We start from the raw sequence: 19,757 nt of genomic DNA, 5'->3' as shown, positions 1-19,757 counted from the left end.
ATTTCAGTGCTTGTGATTGGTCTCTTTCTATTACCACCGATCTTTTTACCATCACCATAGGTTTGCCTTTTCAAGAATGTCATATTTTTGGAATTATCTAGTATGCAGCCTTTTCAGATTGGCTTCTTTCATTTAGCAATATGCTTCTAACATTCATCCATATCTTTTCATGCTTGACGGCTCATTTTTTTTAATGACTGAAGAATATTCCATTGCCTGAATGTACCACAGCTTGTTTATCCATTCATTCTGAAGCACATCTAGGTTGCTTCCAGTTTCTGGATCTCATTTACCAAAGAGTATGATGGCTGCATCTTTTGGTAAGATGATGTTTAGTTTTGTAAGGATCTGCCAAATTGTCTTCCGAAATGGCTGACGGGTTTGCATCCCCACCAGCAACGCACGAGAGCTCCTGTTACTCCACAGCCCAGTCAGCAGTTGGTATCGTAGGTACGTAGTGATATTTCATCATTGTCTTAATTTGCAATTTCCTAATGACAAATGATGTTGAGCATCTTTCCATACGCTTATTTGCATCTGTACATCTATTTCGGTAAGGTGTCCTCCCAACCACTTTTGGCCTCTTTTTTTTTTTTGCGGTACGCGGGCCTCTCACTGCTGTGGCCTCTCCCGTTGCGGAGCACAGGCTACAAATGCGCAGGCTCAGCGGCCATGGCTCACGGGCTCAGCCGCTCCGCGGCATGTGGGATCCTCCCGGACTGGGGCACGAACCCGCGTCCCCTGCATCGGCAGGCGGACTCTCAACCACTGCGCCACCAGGGAAGCCCAACCACCATTTTTTAAAGAGTAAAAGAAGGAATATTCTGAAGGGGGAAAACATAATGCCTTGATATCCACGTGGTTAATAACCCAGGTGTCTGAGCTGCGACTGCTTGACCGGAAGTCTGGAGAACCAAGTTTTATCAACACAGCCCGAATCTCCCTCTGCTTGCCCTCCCCGCTCTTCCAAAGGCCAGACTTGTGGGCCAGGGAAAGAAAGGGGACACGTGTCACCACTGTGCTCGAGGGTGGGCACACCTAGGCCATGACAGGAAGACTATTCTGGCTGCTCCTTTTCTACCACCAACCCTGAGCGAGCTCCAGCTAGGTGGGCCCCAGTGAGCCACACTGGTACACCCAGACCCTCTGTCTCACTCTCTGAGGGTGCTCCAGGCAAAGGAGCGGGGGCTTCCTGGGCCTGGGCCTGTGGGCAAGCGGGGAACACTCACTTAGCGTCGGCTTTCTCCAGCAAGGTGCTCCAGAACTCGCTGCAGTTGGCGGAGTGCAGGAAGACCAAGCGGTCCCTGAAGGTGGGCAGCCGGTCAGCGATCACCAGGTCCAGCCACTGGCTGGGCTGCTAGAACTATAGCCAGGGTGGAGGCGGAAACTGAGTGGGGAGGCCCTCGGGAGGCCCACCCCACCTGCAAATGCTGACGGCTTTCCTCCCCTCAACTGGACCATGCTGCCCTGCGGTCGAGGAAATCCACTCCTGGGTGCCATGGGGGGGGGGGCCACCTGGACCTGGAGCTGAGCTGGCCCACCAGTGACACAGGCTGAAGGCTCGGTGTTCCCACGAAAGACTGGGGCCAGCAGGACAGGGTCCTCCGTGGACCCCCCACGGCCCTGCATCAGCTCCTCTCTCACAGGGGTGGGCGATGCAGGCTTGGTCTGCCCACAGCTGGACCTCCACTTCTCCCTGCATGCAGGTCCATGTTCTGACCCAGGTGTTCCCTCCTCACCTGGAGGTGAAGCCTCTAAGACAGAGAGAGGCTGCCAGGTGTGACACGTGAGGGGCGCGTGTGTGTGCACATATGTGCCTGCACGTGTGTTCTTCTTTTTTTAATTTTAATTTTCTATTGGAGTATAGCTGATTAACAATGTTGTGATAGTTTCAGGTGCACAGCAGAGGGACTCAGCCATACATATACCTGTATCCATTCTCCCCCAGACTCCCCTCCCATCCAGGCTGCCACATAACATTGAGCCGAGTTCCCTGCTGCACGTGTGTTCTTACACTCTCACACACATGTGCTTGTGTGTTCGTGCACTGTGTGCAAGTGCTTGCATGCCTCCTTGCGTGCACATGTGTGTGTGTTCCTTGTCACCCAGTTGGCCGAGAGGGAGATCTAAGGGAAGAAGACAGAGACAGAGAGGGTCGGCCGTGGCCCCAGAGCCATTTATTTGCGGTGCTGCTGGGCGTCTTGAGCATCCTCGGGCTCAGTGACTCGTAGTGGGCCAGCCCTCTCCTGGCAGAGTTGTGTGCATTTAAGGAATATGCCCCTCTGGGCCCTAGTAAGGGGCCCGAGCGGTATGTGTGGGAGCACCGTGTGGGCACACTGCCACCGGCCCCAGCTGGGCTCCCCCTGGGGCTTCATCCTCCCAACCCGTGTCACCCCAGGCTTCCTTGGGGGCAGAGGCACTCTGGAGCAATGTGCTTGCTGGCCGGGCTGGGCCTCGGGCTCCCTGGAGCCGGGGCCAGGGTTGGGGGTGCTCAGGGCTGGCTTTCCAAGGGAGCGATGCCTCAGGTGGCAGAGAGAGGGCCCCATCAGCCCGGGGGGGCAGGAGTGTGGGTGAGGACAGCAGGGGAGAGGGAGGAGGGGCTCACTTCCAGCGCCCCTCTCCCCACGGGAGAGATGACAGTACTGTCACCAGACATCAGCAGGTGACTGACAGGCACCCAGCAGGGTCAGGCCCTACCTGATGAGAAGCAGCGAAAGGGCTGGAATCAGAACTCAGATTGAGGCTGCAGAGAGGGAAGGGCTGGGCTGGCCCAGAGGAGAAGGGGCGGTGCTGGGCCGAAGGGGAAGGACGAGGGCTGTGTCTTCACCTGCGCCTCCTTTGAAGGATCCCTTTTTGTTCTAGGAGAGCCTGCAACGTCATTTCTCCTTTTTCCAGGTAGTATGCGAAGGCCCAGGGTCACCACGAAAACTGTGTGAGGTCCCCACATAGTAAGCAGAGGGGCATGTGTCAATAGCTGGTCAGAGCTTCTGCAGGGCTGGGGGTGGAGGAAGGAGCCGGTGAAAGGGAGGTGAGAACACATAGGCGAACCCCGGGGCAGGCGCCCCCAGGGGACCCCGACAGGAGAGGCCGCTGTGATACTCCCAGCTTTTACTTTTAAGCTCACTCATGTCTCCAAACCTATATTCCTTTAATAAGGAGACTCAGTTTGTGAGAAACAATCCAGTTCCCAGGAGGTATAGTCGTTTGAGACCATTTATGCTTAAAGCCCAAGAAACTCCAGCTACTAAAACCCTTAACAAATGGGCCTCCAGATTTGCCAAAACACCTCTTAGGCTTTTCCTGCATACTCCCTGAAAGGGTTCACGGCAGAACGCCTGCAAGGCTCTCCTAACACTTCGGGGGTTATTCCTTGACGAAGTGCAGTTGGGTCTAGGGGCGCTTCCTTCCAGGGTTCCCACGCAGCTGGAGAGACCCGTGGCATCACACTGGGCCCCTAAGAGGTCAGTCCACTGGCCAGGGGTCCTCCTTACCTGGAAGTGGAATATCCCTGCTTAACCCGGGCCGAAGCTTTGGTCCTGGGGGACAACTCTAGCCAGTGCTTTTTCATTAAGCGTAAGGGAGACAACGGCAGCTAACAGCCAGCGGTCGCCTGCAGAATGAAAGCCAGAAATCAGTTTTCGCCACCAGTTCACAAGAAACAGGAAAACTCGAGGCCAGAAAGGGATGTGGGGCGTTGCAGATGTGGCCACATCTTTTCTGTATTTAAAAGAGTGGACAGAATCAGAAGAGCAGCAAATACCTCTGTCCTCCCTTCTGCTTCCCTTCCTGACTCTTCTCTTGCCCAGTTTGTTGTAAACAACTGTCATTGTCTTGGCAGTGTTACAGGATATGCTTGCTTGGATTTCAGACATACTTGCACATTAGCGCTGTGAAGTTCCAGAGCCATCCCTTCCGGGGGCGGAGGCTGCAGACCATAGCATCAGCAGGTGAAAGACCCCCCGCTTTGGGGGGGTCTCAGAGATAGCGCCCTGCAGTGCCTGGGGAGGACGTTTCTGGGACCGATGCCTCCCCCCAGCCTAGACTCAGTTTAGTTATAGATAACGGTAGCTCTGTGGGTATTTGCTTTCAATTACCTTGCATTTTCAAGATCTGTTGACTGATCTACTGATTTCCCCAACTACGTCTTCATGGTAACACACATGTGGAGGAAAACTCCAAAGCGAAATCAAACATGAGACGATATTTGGTCCGTGTCGTGCCAGACTCCTGCAGCCTCCATCCGCCTGTCTTGAGAACGGAGCGAGCGCCGCCTCTGTGTCCAGCCGTGTTTCGATGCTGCCTATGAAACACGTGTGAGCAGAGGTCTAGAAGGATCCAGTTAAGTGGCAGGGCGGGACCTCCACGTTTATACCACATCTGTTTGCTTTCTGTAGATAACGCCACTGCCAGTGGAGCTCGAGACCCCAGCACACTCCGCTGGGCCTCCTTAGAGCGCACAGCCCTGGGAAGTGCCATGTGCGCTGGACTCGGGCCTTGTCAAATGACCTCTCGTGCTTGTTGACCACCGGCAAGAGACTCACAGAAGGCCTCGTGTCAGTAAAGCTGCTTCGGAGGCCCTCCGCTTCTGGCTTGCCCTAGGGTGTCGCCAGTGGGGCGCCTACCACCGGTTCCTGATGCATTAGCTGGTCTTTGGCAGCTGGGGCCTAGCTTTGGCGGGGGTGGGGTGCAGTGCAGAGGGGAAGGGACAGAGGCTGGAGGCTCTCAGCACCCTTTGTTCTGCAGAGTTGACCATGTACCCTCCAGGTGACCGTCCCTGCTTTCAGCTCTCAGTGGCCAGGGCGGGCCAGGGCTGGACGGAGTGAGCTCCTGCTGTGAGCTGACCTCCTCCAGCCTCTTCTCCAAGTTTTGCCTTTGCCAGCGTAGGGAATTGTGTGTATTTTCTTGGTACGCGGGCCTCTCACTGCCGCGGCCTCTCCCGTCGCGGAGCACAGGCTCCGGACGCGCAGGCTCAGCGGCCGTGGCTCATGGGCCCAGCTGCTCCGCGGCACGTGGGATCCTCCTGGACCGGGGCACGAACCCGTCTCCCCTGCATCGGCAGGCGGACTCTCAACCACTGCACCACCAGGGAAGCCCTGCTCTGAGCTTTGGAAGGGGGAGGTTCAGAAGCCAAAGTTATTTACACAATTTAAACAAAGGGAAAAACGAGATCGCTTTATCTCTGTTGGGTGGGCACCGATGGGCGAGATCAGCCACACTAGCACTGCACCCAGGTCAGCAGACGGCACCCCTGCCGGTCAGTTTGTCGGACAGCTGGGTGGAAGGTTGCACGCAGGGGGCGCTAACGGGCGGGGGCCAGGCAACGGGGCAGTCCTGTTCTGCTTCTCTTTTGGGGCTGCAGGGCCATTTTATGGTGACCCTTCATAAGGTACACATATGCTATGAACAGTATTGGATGTAATGGAAGTGTTACAAAATGATATTTTGTACCAACCAACCATACACATTTACACCAATGTGACAAACCAAAACTGTGAAAAATAAAGGCACCCGTTCCATGATTTTCTATTGAAGAGCAATGCAGGGGCGTAGGGGGACGGCAGGCAGAGGAAGAGGTGGGTGGAGAAACGAGAGGGGAGACGTGGGAGCTGGGGCAGGGAGACCCTCCTAGGGGCGGCACCTCGGTAAATGAATGCCGATCTGAATGCAATCTTTTTGAGAGGTCAAAGTTACATCTAGAGCATATAATTCCACCATCCAGCTCTGTGTGGTCTATCTATGATCCACCATCTCTGTCTTTCAGCTGTCATCCCTCTAGCTTTGTGGCTTCTGGGTTCTGTGCGAGGGGAGCTTGGTCACTCAACATGGAGGTTCCAGCATGGCCCACTTTAACCATTAGACCATAGTGGTGGTAGCTCGGCTGTAAGTAAGTTTGCTCCACTGGTATGTTTTTTAGGTCTCTCTCTTTCTCTTCTTCTTCTTTTTTTTTTTTTTTTTTTTTTTTTTTTTTTTTTTTTTTTTTTTTTTTTTTTTTTTTTTTTACATAGATAGAATAAAGGTAAACCCAGCCCAATTTTGGACTAAATCCTGAAATGTAGGGCCCAGTTTAACTGGCTTGGGGACACTCTCAATTCAATTGCGGGAAGGAGATTGGGTTGCTTCGGTGGCGAGTGGGACTTCCCCAAAGTATGAGCCCCCTGAGAGGTTAAGAGCCAGTTCGGATCCTGACTCTGCCGGTCTCTCACTCCTGTGACTTTGGATAAGTCACTTAGCTTCCCTCAGATCTGGTTTCTCTTCTGTAAAATTGGAAGGGTGGTTGGCAAGATGAAATGGGGTGACGTGCACTTAGGAGAATGCCTGGCAGGCGCCGAGTTCATATATGTGAGTGTTAGCCTTGGTCACGGTGCAGGAAAGCCAGGCCAGGGCACCGGGAATCTCTGTTCTCTGTAAACTCCTGGGCTGCGAGCCTGGACCAGAGGGGCATCCACCCGCCGGAGGAACAAGGATGCAGGGGGCTTGGAGTCCCTGGGTTCCATTCAGCTGTGGCCAGACCAGGAGACTGGGAAGGAGGGAGGGGGAGGGAGGTGGCAGAGGGCGGTCACAGTGATGCTGCCCCAACTCTTGTGCCCCTGGGTTCTCAGGGACCCAGTGCTGTTCCTGCTGGCCCCCACGGGATGGTCTGCCCAGCTCCCTCTCTCCACACTCCATCCCCCACACTTACCAAGCTCCCCCTGGCAGATGTCTGTCCTGGTGGCCCCTCCAAGAAAGAATTCTGGGCTTTTCACTATTTCCTGGAAGAAGGAAAGCATCATTAAAGTGAGGCCCAGTGCGTGGAGGGCCGGCATGATGGAGCAGGCCCAGGGGCTCTTTCCTTCCTCGGAGCAGAGGGCTGTTTTCCTATATTTGATTTTTCCCAAGGAGGGACAAGAATAGGTGAAAGACAGCTGTGACCCTGTTCCTCGCAGACCTGGGTTTGTTGCTGGTTGGTCACACCCCTGGGGAGAGGCCCTGCCTTCTGAACAGCACCCCCATGCGCCCTCTGACCGGATAGACTCCCGACCCTCCTGGCTGCACAGCGGACCACGCACTGAGGCTTCACATCGCCGCTCAGGGGCCCTGGGCTAGGAGCCGGGGCCACAGGTTTGAACGCCAGCTCCACACTTAAGAGCTTTGTGCCCTCTGTGGGCTTCAAATTCCTCCTGTTAGAGTGAAGTAATACCCACACCACAGGCCTGGGATTCAGCACAAATTCCCCCTCACCCCCTCCAGCTTCTTTCTCTTTTTAACTACACATTTAAGTGAAAATTTTTATATATCTATAGATTATGTGCACATATCGCTCATATAATTTTATCACAGCGCATTATATATTTTATTATCTATTACACACAATCATATAGAATTATATATATATAAAACATGGAGAGATATGTGTATGTGTAAGACATACACATATTGTAATGTGTAAGACATTAACAAAAGGTTTTTGAGAGCAGTTATATAAAATTCATATCTTCTTTCCATATTTTGAGGCAGCAGGCTCCATTCCTGGCGTGGACTACAGTAAAAGGAACAAGAGAGAGAAAGTCCCTGCAGAGGGGCTGGGACAAGACCCCCAAACAGATGTACAAACAGATGTACAAACAGCCCATCCCCCGCCGTCACTCTGTCCTGGTGCTGGGGAGGGACAAAGCACCAGGACAGAGTGACGACAGGGGATGGGCTGTTTCAGAGGCAGCGGGCAGTTGAGAGGCATCGTGTGACCGTCCAGGGAGGGGAATCAGCAAATCAGGGGATGTGGATGAAAGTTCTGCACACAGCGGACGCCCCATCATTTTTTTTTTTTTCTATTTTGGCTGTGTTGGGTCTTTGTTGCTGTGCGCGGGCTTTCTCTAGTTGTGGCGAGTGGGGGTTACTCTTCGTTGCGGTGCGTAGTCTTCTCATTGCAGTGGCTTCTCTTGTTGCAGAGCATGGGCTCTAGGTGCTCGGGCTTCAGTAATTATGGCACGCAGGCTCAGTAGTTGTGGCACACGGGCTTAGTTGCTCTGCGGCATGTGGGATCTTCCCGGACCAGGGCTCGAACTCGTGTCCCCTGCCTGGGCAGGCGGATGCTTAACCACTGCGCCACCAGGGAAGTCCCCCATCATTTTAACTGGGTGCAAATGCACTTAGGTGAGTGAGGGACTTTCCCCACCTATTTCCAGAAATGAGGGCTGGAGACAGCCACTCGCCACCAGGTCTGGGTGGACACCTGGGGAAGAGCTTTGTCCTTAACTGCTTTCCACAAGCTTCCCAGGACCCTGCTTCTCCTCTGATCTGTGTCTTAAAGGGCCAGAAGAGGGTGGTGATTTCTTTGAAGGAAGGAGGAATTCCCAGGCTAAAGTGTGGAATGATGGGGCTCTCTTTGCAGCCTCCAGGATGTGCCAGCCCAGGGGTTTATTAGTTTAAAAAATATCCCAGGGACTTCCCCGGTGGTCCAGTGGTTAAGAATCCGTCTTCCAACACAGGGGACATGGGTTCGATCCCTGGTCGGGGAACTAAGATCCCACATGCCCCAGGGCAACTAAGCCCGCGCGTTCCAACTACTGAGCCCGCGCGCCTCAACTAGAGAGAAGTCTGCGCGCTGCAAAGAAGATCCCGCGTGCCGCAACTAAGACCCGACACAGCTAAATAAATTAAAAAAATAAAAATATCCCAGCAAACTCAGCCAGGAGATTTTCTGAAGAGCACTGTGCCATTGATGTAGGACAAACCCAGGCCTGGCAGAGGGCTGGCTGACATCCTGAACACCAGCCCTAGAATTCCTGCCTCTTTCCAGGTAACCTCGGGAGTCTTGGCATCATATGATGGCAGGAAGGGCAGCTGCAGCTGAGGGACAGCTCCTTTGTGCCCATGCTCTGTCTTGCCCGTGAGGATCCCCCCGCCCCCATGTTCTCTCTCTCTCTCCTTGACCTCAGCGCCCAAGGGCGTTTGCACGTGGGAAGGCGCAAACCAGGGAAGTGAGAGTGGTCCCAGCAGCAGCCCTCCCTGATCGGTGGGTCAGGCCAGCCATCTGACTTCTCCAGGCTGTGTTCTTATCTGTCACTTGAGACATATACCCCCCTCCTCCAGATGGGGCATTTTGGCTGGTGGTAGAATCCGTATTGGAGCCCCTGCCCGCAAGGGCACCCCAGGAGTCCCCAGAGCCCTGTTGCGCGGCCCCCAAGCCCTCCCAGGGGAGTTGCTCCAGCGCCGGCATGACCAGCAGCGCGTGTAGAATGGAGTCTGAAGGTTGGCAGAGTGCTGCCCAGCCCCGGGCCAGATGCTGGGACCCCTGGCACACGATGGGCTGTGGGCATGAAGGCCCCTCCTCCCCTCCCTGCTGTCCGCCCCTCCCCGACTTCTGCGGCCTTGCCCGCCTCACTAACTCCACCAACTGCACCTGCAGGTGCCCCCGCCTCCCAGCTCTTGTTTTGCAACTGGTTGTTTCTGTCCAGGAGAATTTTATCAAATTGCATCAAACTGTGCACTGAGGGAGAAAAATACAAAAAAGAGAAAACTCAGTAATTCTCAACAAGCCAATGCCAATCAGCCATCAGGTATAAGCTGGTGAGATCGTCACGTGTGACGGATGCCTCTGTCTGTCCAGCGCTGCCGTGAGTCGACGCAGCCCTGTGCCGGTCACAGGGTTCTGTGCGCGCGTGTGTGAAGGGGCGCTGTGTGGGCGTGTCGGATGCCCATGTGCCATGTGGCACGTGTGCTGACGGGTGTGGGTGCCTCCTCTGCTGAATGTGTGACGTGTGTAGGCATGTCGAGTGCATGGGCTCACGCGTGTGCCCCGTGTGCACTCCCGTGCATGGCACTTATGCCTGGGAGTCCTGCATATGCGGTGGGCCCCAGAGGTGTGTTTGTTCATGAGAAATGCTGTCTGGGGGCTTGAGGACGAGGGTTACCCGAAACCACCGTCCTGTGAAGGGAGGATCAGAGAGGTCTCCACAGACCTGAGGTGACCCCAGACTGCGGCTTGGGGACCCGGGGAAGGGAGGCCGGCCTGGGCACCAGCAGGTGGTTTCCCTGGAGGACTTGGGACCGAGCGTCCAGGAATGTTTGCTTTCAGGGCCCGTACGGTTCACCTTGTGCCTCATTAGGGGCTCAGCCAAACACACAGACTTTTCTCTGTTAAGTGCTTAATTTACGAAGGGAAAAGCTGCACTTCTAACAAGGCTGGAGAGGCTGGGTCCTACGATCCACGGCTGGGCGCTGATCCTGGCCATGTGCCCAGGGCCGTCGAGGCAGAAGGGGGCACGGGGTGGGGGAAGGGGGACCTGGAGTGCAGTGGCCTCTGTGGGGAGGGCAGCCCCAAAGGGAGCCCCACTGTGCAGGGAGGTCTCGGCCACGTGCCATGGTGCACGCAGGCTGCCAGGGGCCGTCAGCCCAGGCTCGAGGCGGGACCGGGGCCTTCAGGAGGCCTAAGAGTCAGCAGAGAATTGCATGGAAGACGGCAGATGGGAGCAGGCAGACAGGAAGTCGGGGGGCAAAGGGAAGCAGAGGCGCTTGTGAGTTGAGGGGCTCGGGCTACAGGCGCAGAAGGTAGGCCCTCGGCTGCACTGCACCCCCGCTGTGTCCCCATCAGGCCGGGAGACGCCCCCCCCCCAGATCCACAGCGCTCCCCGCGAGGCCTGGGGAGGGCTCACCCCTGGGCGACCTCCCCTTCTTACCCCAACCCCAGGCCCAGGTTCCCCCTCGGAGCCTCCTTGCCCTGGGCTCCCGGGGGGACGAGGTGCCTCTCCGGCACCCCCGGACGTCCCATGGCTTTCCTGGCTCTGGCTGCTCTCGTGCACCACTCCCCGGCCCCCAAGCAGAGCTGTGTTTGCCAAGGAGGTGGTACTGGCAGAGCGCCCGCCCCACGTTCCCACTGGACGGCCGGGCAGTCGCTGCTGGGACACGCAGCACGTGAGGGCCGAGGAGAAAGGCAGACAGCGCCCAAGCCACGGAGGCTCCCAGAGGGACGCCGCGACTCTTCCCGTGGCGCTGCTGCCCCGGCTGACCCCATCCCGGGGATCCCGGGCTCTGTCCTGCCAGAGTAACCTCAATCCCCACCCGGGTCCTTGCCTCTGACGTCACAGACGTGTGTAAGACGGGCCGCAAGGCCCCTGCCCTCCCTGAGTAGGAGACACGCAGAGTGTGTTTCTGGGAATGAAGACAGAGCTGGTGAACGCAGCCGCAGACCAAGCAAAGGGCAGAACGGATTCTGAAAGTGAATGCAGGAAGGACAGCTGCCCAGTTATGATACATCAAAGCGGAGCGTGGAGGGGCCCGAGGTGTCAGGCCTTTGGGTGGGAGCCTCGCCCATCATTTGGGGCAACACTGAGCAGACGTCAATGTTAAAGTGAGCACCTCCCAGAGCTGAGGTCTGGGGCACTGGAATCCCTTGGGGGTCCCGGGGCCCTCTTTCCAGGAGGGCACAAAGACGGTCTCCAGCCTGGCCTGTGCACGTCACGCTCTTATCGTGGAGCAACTGAGACAGGGTGAGCCATAGGCTCCAGAATGACACCTGAAGCCAGGGGATGACCATGCAGGCTGGAGGGTGGGCGCCCTCCTGGACGGGGTGACGGCGTTGGGTTCCAGTCACACCAGTGGCCGACGCTCTGGGGCGGTGCCTGGGGAGGCGCCCGGCTCCGTCACGTGCTGCCTGCGCGCGTCAACCATCAGGCTCCAGCTTCTCCTTCACTAGAATGGGGAGAATGACAATGCCCGGAGTTTAGGACTGTTTGGGATTAAATGAGATAATCCTGGAACAGTCAGTGTTGGCAGGTCATAGTAACTGTTGGCTGATATCATTGTTTAGGAGGTGACAGAAGGTGCTGGAAGCTGAGAGTGCAGTGGGGTATGGGATGAACAAGGGCCTGCCTCTCAGAAGACTTGGGCGCCGAGGAGGGACACGGGCAGGTCATTACATTAAAACAGCGTGAGTGCTGAAACGGGACAGCCGACAGGGCTTCAGGGAGCCAGGAAGGCTTGGTGGGTGAGGCCCCTGAACGGCAGCCCAGATTCCCCAAGCAGAGCAGGCCTCCCAGATCGACAGGGCGTTCCGATGGGAGGGTCCGACCGCGGGGAGGGGCGGCAGGTGCAGGGCAGCCTGGGGACAGGGGCTGTGTGGGAGCCTGGGCCTCACTCCTGGCTAATGCTGAGCCCACCGAGGGCGCAGAGCAGGGGACGGCAAGGCCCCTGGTGGCAGTAGGCGTGGCCTGACAGGCTGCGGCTGGAAGTAGGGAGACCAGTTAGGAGGAAAGGAAGAGACTGGAATTTCTCAGAAGAAAGGCTTAGCCATTCCGTGATAGCCTTGTCAGACTTAAGAAAATACCGGACAACCAGAAGCGGCTTACTCCTGAACCAGGGCAGCATGGCATATAGATGTGCGCTCACACACACACACACACACACACACACACACACACACACACACACACAGTCTACAACGGGAAATAGCAGTAAAGAGCTAACCACTGCGGGGGACTTCCCTGGTGTCCAGTGGGTAAGACTCTGCACTTGGGGAACTAGATCCCACATGCGTGCCGCAACTAAGGAGCCCGCGTGCTGCAACGAATATCCCGTGTGCTGCGACTAAGACCCGGCACGGCCAAAATAAATAAATAGATTAATTAATTAATTAATTAATTTAAAAAAGAGCTTACCACTGTGTAAATAACAGCTTATGTGTGCTTTGGGCCCGGCCCTGAAGAGGCCGGAGGTTTTTGTGTTTACTTGTTTTTTATAAGTAGACATGTTATATATTTACAATACCGACATTATTTGAATGTAGGGAGATGGTGAGGTCGATGTGGTGCTCATGGTGAGATGAGATTCAGAGCTGTTGCAGTAACAGCAACCGCAATCAGAACAACAGCCGTCACTTGTTGAGCAACTTCTGTGTGCCAGACGTCGGACCTACGTTGGTCGTTATTGTTCCCACCTTACAGATGGGGAGACTGAGGCCTGGGACCACGGTCAGGGGTCACGTTAGCGGCAGGGTGGCACCAGCACTCAGGGTCTCCCCTTTAGGTCCGGCACCCTTAGCCTTGCCCACAGCGTCCTGTCCCCACAGGAGCTGCTCCCAGACCAGCACCCTCCCTGGCGGAAGGAGAGCCAGCCGGCGCCCGGTCAGAGGTTGAGCCCTGACTAATCCAGCACGGCAAATATTGATTCCTGGTCCCAGGCACCAGCTGGTGCCACGTGGGACCATCACCTCCAGACTGCTGGTGGCGGGGGGCCTGCGGGGACACAGATGGTGGCTGCCCTCCAGGAAGGGAGGTGGTCTGGGGAGAGAATCCCTGCTTCACATGCCTTCTGTCCATCGCACAGGTCCTGAGCGCTCGCTGAGTGAGCTCCTGTCCACTCTGAGCATCCTAGGCTCTGGCCAGAAGCCCCTGAGCACCTCAGGCACATTGTCTCAACGTTAGCGCAAGGGATCTGCGGGGAACAACCTCCCACCCGTTTCTGCGTGTTTGCCCTTGAGCTCTGGTGGGACATGTCACCTGACACTTCCGGATAAAGCTTTGACTTCCACTCACCACCTATGACAAGACCCTCTCTGATCCTGAGTCCCGGGCCTCGGCGGGGAATCATGGAGCCGGGGGCCGGGTGCAGCCAGACACCCTGGGCACCACCCAGAGCAGCCAGTTGCCCCCCGAGCATCATTCCTGCCCTCAAACCGCATACGTTCTAGGGGTCTCAGGAGATGGGCCCAAGTCCAGTTTGTGCATAGCCCACGCCTCCCAGGCCATCCTTCCCTTGATGTCCCCTCCTGGGCTGCTGAGCTGCACACCCTGTCTGTTGCCCACCCGCCCTGGCAGCACTCACCCCCGGCCATTTCCACACGAAGGGGAGCTGGGGCCTCTCGTTATAGAAGAGAGAGGAGCTGTTGGCTGGGAAGTCTGCATCCTCAAACAGAACGCCCTTCTGCAGACATGCCTACCTCAGCTCCTCCAAGCTCTGGCCCGAGGAGTGGGTGATGCAGGCATCCTTGGGGGCGGGGGGCACCTGAGGCCCTGGGGCCCGCTAGAGGTAAGGCATGGCTGTCCTCGGGCCAGCAGACTCGGGGTCAGTGATGGTGGGGAGAGGCGAGATGCAGGTGCCAGTCAAAAGGAGCCAGTGAGGCAGCACTGAGCTAAGTACCTTGGCCTCCGCCTGCTTTCCTGGGAACCTCCCTGTTAGACGGGAACGGGGCACACCCTGATGGCAAACTGTCCCAGAGCCCTCTGCCCTCCCAGGGGATCCTGTCGTGCAGCAGGAGCTCTGAGGCTGAGCCGGGTTTGGGCGGAGACAGCGCTCTCTGCTTAATGCACGGGGCAGACCCCGGTGGCAGAGAGAGGGTGGCCTTATGGCAAAAGAGCGCAAGATATCAAACTGGTCCAGGAGGTGGCAGGCAGTGCGGGCTTTGCTGTGGGGAGAGGGCACGGGGTGATCTTCAATCACCTCTTAAATCAGAGAGTCGCAGTGTTCTGTAGTTGGCAGAGAGCTTAGTAAGTCACAATAATCCACGTTGCACGGACAGCTTTCTCACAGCCTCCCATTTTGATTTAGAGCAGGGTTGGCAAACTTTGTCTGTAAAGAGCCAGACAGTAAATCTTCCCGGCTTCGTGGGACATGTGGTCTGTGTTGCAGCTACTCAGCTTTGGGTTGTAGAGAAAAACAGCCACGATGCTGTGCGAACCAAACAGCGAGGCTGTGCCCCATCCAACTCTACTTATAGAAGCAGAAGGGTTGGATTTCATCCAGCCGGAGCTGGGTGGCTCTGACCCCCGACATGGGTGCACTCACAGGGTACGTCCGCCCCTCCTCCAGGGCAAGGATGCCTCTGTCTCCATCCTTCCTGGCAGCTGGTCTTGGAAAACAGTTGCAAAAGCAGACATCATATTAATGAAATTCCTTGCCCTGCCAAACTCTACAAATAGGCTGTCACGTTTGAGAAGAAATGATGTTCTGGGGCAGCAGTTTAATAAAAATCTGAGCGGCCGCGTGAAGCCCCGGGGCTTCGAAGAGCTTCACCGTGGAGTCAAGGGGTCTGGAGTTAACAGGTGTGGTTAGAAGCCTGTGACCTGAGTTTTCACGCAACCCCCAATTCCCAGGAACGTTCACTTGCCTCCACATACTTTCTGTCCAGAGAATCCTGCATATGGTCTACAGGGATGTACAGACACTGAAGTTGGGGGCATCTGGGTTGGGCTCCCAGATTCGCCTGGGGTGACCTTGGGCAGGGCCTCTTTGCCCCGGTTCCTCAGTGACTCGGATGACGGGCAACTGTGGGGGCCGCGAGGGGCGGCTGGGAACAAACAGCCGGCAGGGTCCACGGGCCGGGCCAGGAGCTGCAGGTGCCTCCTTCCCTGTGCTGTCTTGTCTGTCCCCTGCACTGCCCTAGACACCGGATCTCAGAGCCCCCTTCCTGAGCCTCTTTTGCCGCCTCTAGTAAAGGCTTCTTATGTTTCTTTGACCACGCCATAAAGGATTCTGGAATAATTCTCTGCCAGAGACAGTGGAGCTGCCGGCGTCTTGTAAGACAGCTCCTGTTTCCAGGTGATTAAGGAGAACAGCCAGCGAGACAGGTGCAGCAGCATAAGGGCCATCCATTTCTGTGACGCCCTGGTCAGGGAAATGATCACCAGCTCAGATTTTTCAGAATTTCCCATTCAAACGACCCCGAGACTGGGGGGGAAGGACCTTGAAGTGAAATCCAACACAATCTCAATGTCGTAAAGGGTTTCCGTGATGCTGGACCCTCTCCAGACCCCAGGATGCATGTCCGTATACCGTGCCCCTACCTCTCCAGGCAAGGGGTCCTGTCCTGCCATGTTGGTCGCTCCTGCGGACTGGATGAACCCATGTTTATTTAAAGCCCATCTTTGTTACTAGGTAATCAGAGACTGCGTTGCCATTTGTGACTAAAGCAGAAACACCCGCGAGCGGGAAATACACTCAAAGGGCTTAGAGATGCCTTAGTCTCCTGGAGGTCATCTCACACCCCTGCTCTCCGGGACATCATCCCAGTGCAGGGGGCCAGGCCAGCTGCCAGGACCCTGCAAGGGTCTGCGGGGAGGGTCCGCAGGAAGGAGTGCTGTTGTAGGTGTCACCTGTCCACACACCCCCGCCCGTGCCCCGGCCACGTCCCAGGTGCAGGCACTCAGCAGAGCTTCCTGCCTGGACTTAGGGCTGCAGCCCAGCACCTCTGAGCCCGGCCCCAGCTCAGCCCGGTGGGTCGGAGCTGGCTGCCCGTTTGCTGTGGGAACTTGGAAAGCAGACACCGTACCTGAGCCTCTCAGGTGAATCTTCCAAACCTTTGTTTCTTCTCTGGATGGAATGTTTAGAGGACCTTGAGCCATGTGTTCTGGAGGCCAGTGGGATCTCGGCCTCCTGCGCGCAGCTCCGGCACACACGCAGGGAAGCGCTCTGCCTGCCCGGGGACAGGACAGGACGGTGCCCATTGCTTGTCGCAAGGCCTGCCCACTTGTCACCAGCCTAGAGGCGTGTGTGGCATTGAGCCCTGCGGTGCAGTGCCCACGGGGACCACTTGTCACTTTAGCTGCATTGTCCTCCGCTGAACAGAACAACTGCTAAAGTGACCTCCAGCTTAACTCACCCTCACCCTGGCCCTGGGGCCTTCCTGTCCCTTCTTTCTCTCTTCCCCACACCCTCAGCTTGCAGAGGCCGCTGTGTTTCTCTTTCTCCAGAGAAGAGGCCCAAGTAAGCCCCGGGGGTGGTGTGGTGTGTGTGTGTGTATCAGGGCAGTGGGATGCAAGAAGCCCCCTGGGTGGGTCTGTGAGGCCTCTGGACAAAACCCAAGAACAATGCCCTGAACCTTCACCTGGGCGCAGAGACCTTGTCCTGGACTCCAGGGGGCCGGGAATTACAGTAGCAGAGCAGACTTTTCACCAGCACCAGGTTTTGACAGGTGTGCAAAACAGACGACCCCGCAGCGGGCATTGCTCTGTTTTGGGGTGTCTGCGGGAGGCGGTCAGGAGCCTGCCTGCGGTGATGGGGGTGGCATGGGCCCCGCTGCTCGCGTGTGGAGAACAGGTGGCGGAAGATGAGAGGAGGGAAGTGAGTCAGGAGGCTCACACAGGTGTCCAGGTGAGCAGGGCAGGTGTGGTAGGAGAGAAGGCGAGAGGAAGGGACAGATTGTCTTCGGAGAATCACTGCCCGGACTTCCTCACGGAGCGGGGGGTCGGGGGGCAAGATGGGGCCTCCTGCTTTCAGGCCTGAGCAAACGAACAAAGGAGGGGCAGGCCTGGAAGAAAGGTTCAAAACTTTGGGTCTGTTGAGCTAAAAATGCCCTCCTAATAGCTGGTGGGAGTGTACACGGGTACAATGTTTTTGGAGAGCAGCTTATTAATATCTATCAAAATTACAGATGCACACGCTCTCTAAAGCCAGCCACTCCCTCCTGGCAACTTATCCTGCAGACGAACCTGCGCCCCTGCAAAGTGAAGATATTCAAGCTTATCCATCTCGTCACAGCATTTGCTCACTTTAGAAACAAGGTGAAAAGCACTCAGCGCCCACCGCTAGACGGAATGATAAAAAAAAATTATGGCCCAGCCAATCACGAAGTGAGATACCAGGCGGCCACGGAGCAGAGTCAGGAAGCCCTCCATGCTGACGTGGAAGGTCTCCGATAGGTCAAGGTCAGCACAGCACGCAGAGAGCACTCCCATTTGTGGAGAAAGGGGGACCAGGATGGCATTTACAGCTGCATAAATTTCTCTTGGAAATTACACGAGGCATAACGAGAGTGGTGGACTGAGCACAGGGAATGCATGTTTGCTTGTAACCCTCTAGACTTACTTGGTTGAGTTTCTTTTTACGTTGAGACGACCATGAAAGGGCAAGACCCAGTGGTGGTGAGACCTCAGGACAGCTTCACAGAGGGAGGAGGCCCTGGCTGATGCCCCGTCATCCTCTCTCAGACTCCAAGTCCCTCCGCCATAGGATCCTGGTGGCTGTATCCCCCCAGCACGGAACACTCTGCACTCTTCCCTTACTGCCTGTCCTGGTCGTCACCTGCCACCTGTGCCCCGGTATGTGGCACTCACAGCGTATGCAAAGGAGCTCCACATACCCAGGTTGAGAATCGTCAGCTTCTGCAGTAAGAGCTGGGCCTGGGGTCTCAAAATCCACACCCTGTGTCCCACATGTACCGAAATGCAATTCCCACTTTTCTAGTACCTCCTTCCCCGTGGCCCTGGAGCCCAAAAACTGCACGGAGTGCACATCTCTCCTGGCCCTCTGCAGGGTGTTCAGTCCAATGCAGTAAGTTTTCGGTCGGTTTTAAATATTACTGTCTCAGTCACTCGCAAGGCCAAAGCGGAGTCCTCTCAGGGTTTGCACCGTCTGCAGTGACTCTGCCCCCTCCGCCCTCCCCAGGGGCACGTGGGGGCAGGGGAAAGGGTCTCTGCCCTCCCCCCCTCAGGTCCTCACATCTCCCGGCCCCAGGCGGCTTTCTCTCTTAGGAGGGAATGACCTTGACGTTATAACTGTTGTCCCCTGGTGATTTGCTGTATGATTTACTTTCCAGTTACGCCTCCAAGCTTTGATCTTAAAAAAAAAAAAAAAAAAAAAAAAAAAAAAAAAAAAAAAAAAAAAAAAAAAAAAAAAAAAAGTCATTTTGTGGGTTCTGAGGAATCCTTTGCTCTCACTTGACAGCCCAGCTTTCCAAAGCCTCACCATAGACTTAAAAGCCCAGCTTGAAGCTCAGAGCGGAGCAATGATGTCATTGTTCCAGGCGAGCTCTGTCTCCCTTTTTGGGCCGTCCCCAGAAGTCTGTGCTTTGCAAAAGGAGGTTCAGTGGTGGTCATGAGTGTCACTGTGTGTCCTAGAAGGTGAGAGCTTGTGCTCCTCGTGCCAAGTTCATATCAGCAAACCTGGCTGCCAGATGGGACTCGATTCCCTCCCCTGGAACACCCGCCATCCCCGCCTCGGGCTGTGCACTCCTACCCGCCCCCCCCAGGAGCCCACTTTCTCCTACGTGGGAATAAGCCTTTTGCCTCCGAGAAGGCGGTGGAGGCTGACTCTACAGTCATGGCCAAGATTAAGGCTCGAGACCTTCGTGGCGAGAAGGAGGAGCTGCTGAAACAGCTGGAGGACCTGAAAGTGGAGCTGTCCCAGCTACGCGTGGCTAAAGTAATAGGCGGTGCGGCTTCCTAGCTCTCCAAGATCCGTGTTGTTCGCAAATCCATCGCCCGTGTACTCACCGTCATTAACCAGCCTCAGAAAGAGAACCTCAGGAAATCCTATAAGGGCAAGAAGTGCAAGCCCCTGGATCTGCGGCCCAAGAAAACACGTGCCGTGCGCCGCCGGCTCAACAAACACGAAGAGAACCTGAAGGCCAAGAAGCAGCGGCGGAAGGAGCGGCTGTACCCACTCCGGAAGTACGCGGTCAAAGCCTGAGCATCCAGGTGTCAATAAAACAAACAAAGTGGAAAAAAAAAAAAAAGGCAGCGCATCATGGGGTGAGAGGTCATCTCCAGGCACCCGCCCAATCCCCCCATGCTCTCTGGCCAGTCTTGGGCCTCCGTTGACCCACAGGGATTCCAGTTTGGAGTCACACAGACCATGAACTTCCCTTCCATTTCCCAGGACTGCTGAAGCTGCCTGAAGGCTCTATTGTGGAATACAGCTTCCTCCGGAGGCCTGATCTCCCCAGTAAACCCCTGGACCCGGCTGACACTGTTGAAATTGCCCTTGCATCCTTGAGAAGGAACTCTGCTCCTCAAAACTCCAGTGTTGGGATTAACAGATGCACACTACCATATATAACATAGATAAAC

The 19,757-nt window shown here is 56.0% G+C and overlaps 2 protein-coding genes across 2 annotated transcripts in view; one reads left to right on the top strand and one right to left on the bottom strand.

Annotated features, from left to right (window-relative positions):
• CAPN9 (calpain 9) overlaps positions 1–14,010 on the bottom strand; it is a 39,142-nt gene extending 25,132 nt beyond the window's left edge. Inside the window, 4 exon segments of the mRNA XM_007450603.1 lie at positions 1,230–1,363; positions 3,492–3,610; positions 6,680–6,749; positions 13,798–14,010. Of these exon segments, the coding sequence (XP_007450665.1) occupies positions 1,230–1,363; positions 3,492–3,610; positions 6,680–6,749; positions 13,798–14,010 (536 nt within the window).
• A 4,998-nt stretch (positions 14,011–19,008) lies between these two features.
• LOC103078439 (60S ribosomal protein L35-like) lies at positions 19,009–19,377 on the top strand. The gene is given in 1 exon segment (XM_082930888.1): positions 19,009–19,377. A coding segment is annotated over 1 exon segment (369 nt).
• Positions 19,378–19,757: the final 380 nt, after the last annotated feature.

Source organism: Lipotes vexillifer, unplaced genomic scaffold, assembly GCF_000442215.2.
Source record: "Lipotes vexillifer unplaced genomic scaffold, Lipotes_vexillifer_v1.1 scaffold805, whole genome shotgun sequence".
NCBI lineage: Eukaryota > Metazoa > Chordata > Mammalia > Artiodactyla > Lipotidae > Lipotes > Lipotes vexillifer.
Note: the sequence above shows the minus strand (reverse complement) of the source record. Positions and strands in the feature narration are given on the sequence as shown.